Source organism: Palaemon carinicauda, chromosome 6, assembly GCF_036898095.1.
Source record: "Palaemon carinicauda isolate YSFRI2023 chromosome 6, ASM3689809v2, whole genome shotgun sequence".
In the NCBI taxonomy this organism is placed as follows: Eukaryota; Metazoa; Arthropoda; class Malacostraca; order Decapoda; family Palaemonidae; genus Palaemon; species Palaemon carinicauda.
Window position 1 is genome coordinate 179,566,575 of NC_090730.1, and position 1,657 is coordinate 179,568,231.

At 39.0% G+C, this 1,657-nt stretch overlaps 1 protein-coding gene across 1 annotated transcript in view; it reads left to right on the forward strand.

The window, feature by feature from the left end:
• Positions 1-313: 313 nt before the first annotated feature.
• The window catches only part of LOC137643374 (serine/arginine repetitive matrix protein 5-like), a 15,363-nt gene continuing 14,019 nt past the window's right edge, over positions 314-1,657 (forward strand). Inside the window, exon 1 of the mRNA XM_068376203.1 lies at positions 314-384. Coding sequence (XP_068232304.1) covers positions 314-384 — 71 coding nt within the window. The remainder of the gene's footprint in view (positions 385-1,657) is intronic.

Sequence of the window (1,657 nt, forward strand, 5' to 3'; positions counted from 1 at the left end):
AGGACAATGTCTTATGAATGGCAGAGGTAAGGGACAGTTACATTGCCCTAGCAAGCAGGACAATGTCTTATGAATGGCAGAGGTAAGGGACAGTTACATTGCCCTAGCAAGCAGGACAATGTCTTATGAATGGCAGAGGTAAGGGACAGTTACATTGCCTTAGCAAGCAGGACAATGTCTTATGAATGGCAGAGGTAAGGGACAGTTACATTGCCCTAGAAAGTAGGACAATCCCGTACAGACTGACCATATATACATATTATTGGAAACCAAGCCCGTCCCCACCCAAGCTAGGACCAGGAAGGGCTAGGTAATGGCTGCTGACGGTTTAGCAGGTACACCTACAAGTTCCCCTAAATCATCCAGCCATAGCTCACAAAGATGGTGAGGTTGCAGACACTACAAAACAACTATCCAATTCGAGTGGTACTCGAACCCCAGTCTGGTGAGCGTCAGGCAGGGACGCTTCCACTAGGCCATCACAACTTAGCTTTCCTCCTCCTTTCATACCCACCACCCCTTCAGGAGAATTCCCTTTCACCTTTACGTTGAGAGTAAAATTGATTGCTTGAAAGTTTGAAACCGGTTGCAAGAATTTCCCCCCTAGAAATGGTCGATGGGAAAAAAAACCTTTCTTAAACACGTGTTCGCCCAGATATTTGCCGACTCACTTGAGAGGAAATCAGAGGATTGGAAAAAAGATAACGAGAGAAATCCCTTGAATTCTCTTCCTGAAAACGGTAGTGGACAAATATTGGGGGTCGGAAATTGCATTATAGGGGGCAAGATGCGGATATTATGAAACGTCTTTCTCTGGCGACAAGTGGGGGACCCCGACAGTGGCTTCGACCCGTGAAGGCTGACTGACACAAGGCTGGCATTGCATCATTAAAAGAGTGGCATTCTAAATAGCTAGAAATTAGGACGATGTTCAAAGCGGTAAATGGGATAGTGGGGTTTCTGTCGTCGTAAATCTTACATACTGAGAGAGAGAGAGAGAGAGAGAGAGAGAGAGAGAGAGAGAGAGAGATAAAGGAATGTCCTACAACGCAGTTAAAATTTTATATCTTGATTAGCATAGCTTTTATACACAATCAAAATTATTATTATTATTATTATTATTACTTTTATCATTATTATTATTATTATTTCCAAGCTAGACTACAACCCTAGCTGGAAAAGCAAGATGCAATAAGCCCAAGGGCTCCAACAGGGGAAAACATCTACAAGAGAAGTAATGAACAATGAAAATAAGATAATTTAAGAACAGTAACAACATTAAATTAGAATTTTCATATAAAAGCTTCATATCGAGACCAATTAATATTTTCAGCTTCTTTTTAATAATTCTTCCCAACTTTATTTACTTCTCTCATTTTGTGTTCATTTCTAAACTCAACTTGATATAGATTTTCAAATTGAATAATTTTGCATTTCCACCATTCCACAGATAATGCTATTTTCTTTAAGAACTGCTCTCAACAATAACAATTAATTCTAATTTTTTTTTTAAATATCTAAATCAAATAGAAACTTTCAATTACTTCTTTGATGTTACTTAAAGCACTTGCAAATGGTTCTTTCAGTTTAGTTCTACAATCTTAGGTACTGCTAAATCTTATATACCTTACCCGAGGATTCGTAAGGTCAATTGCAA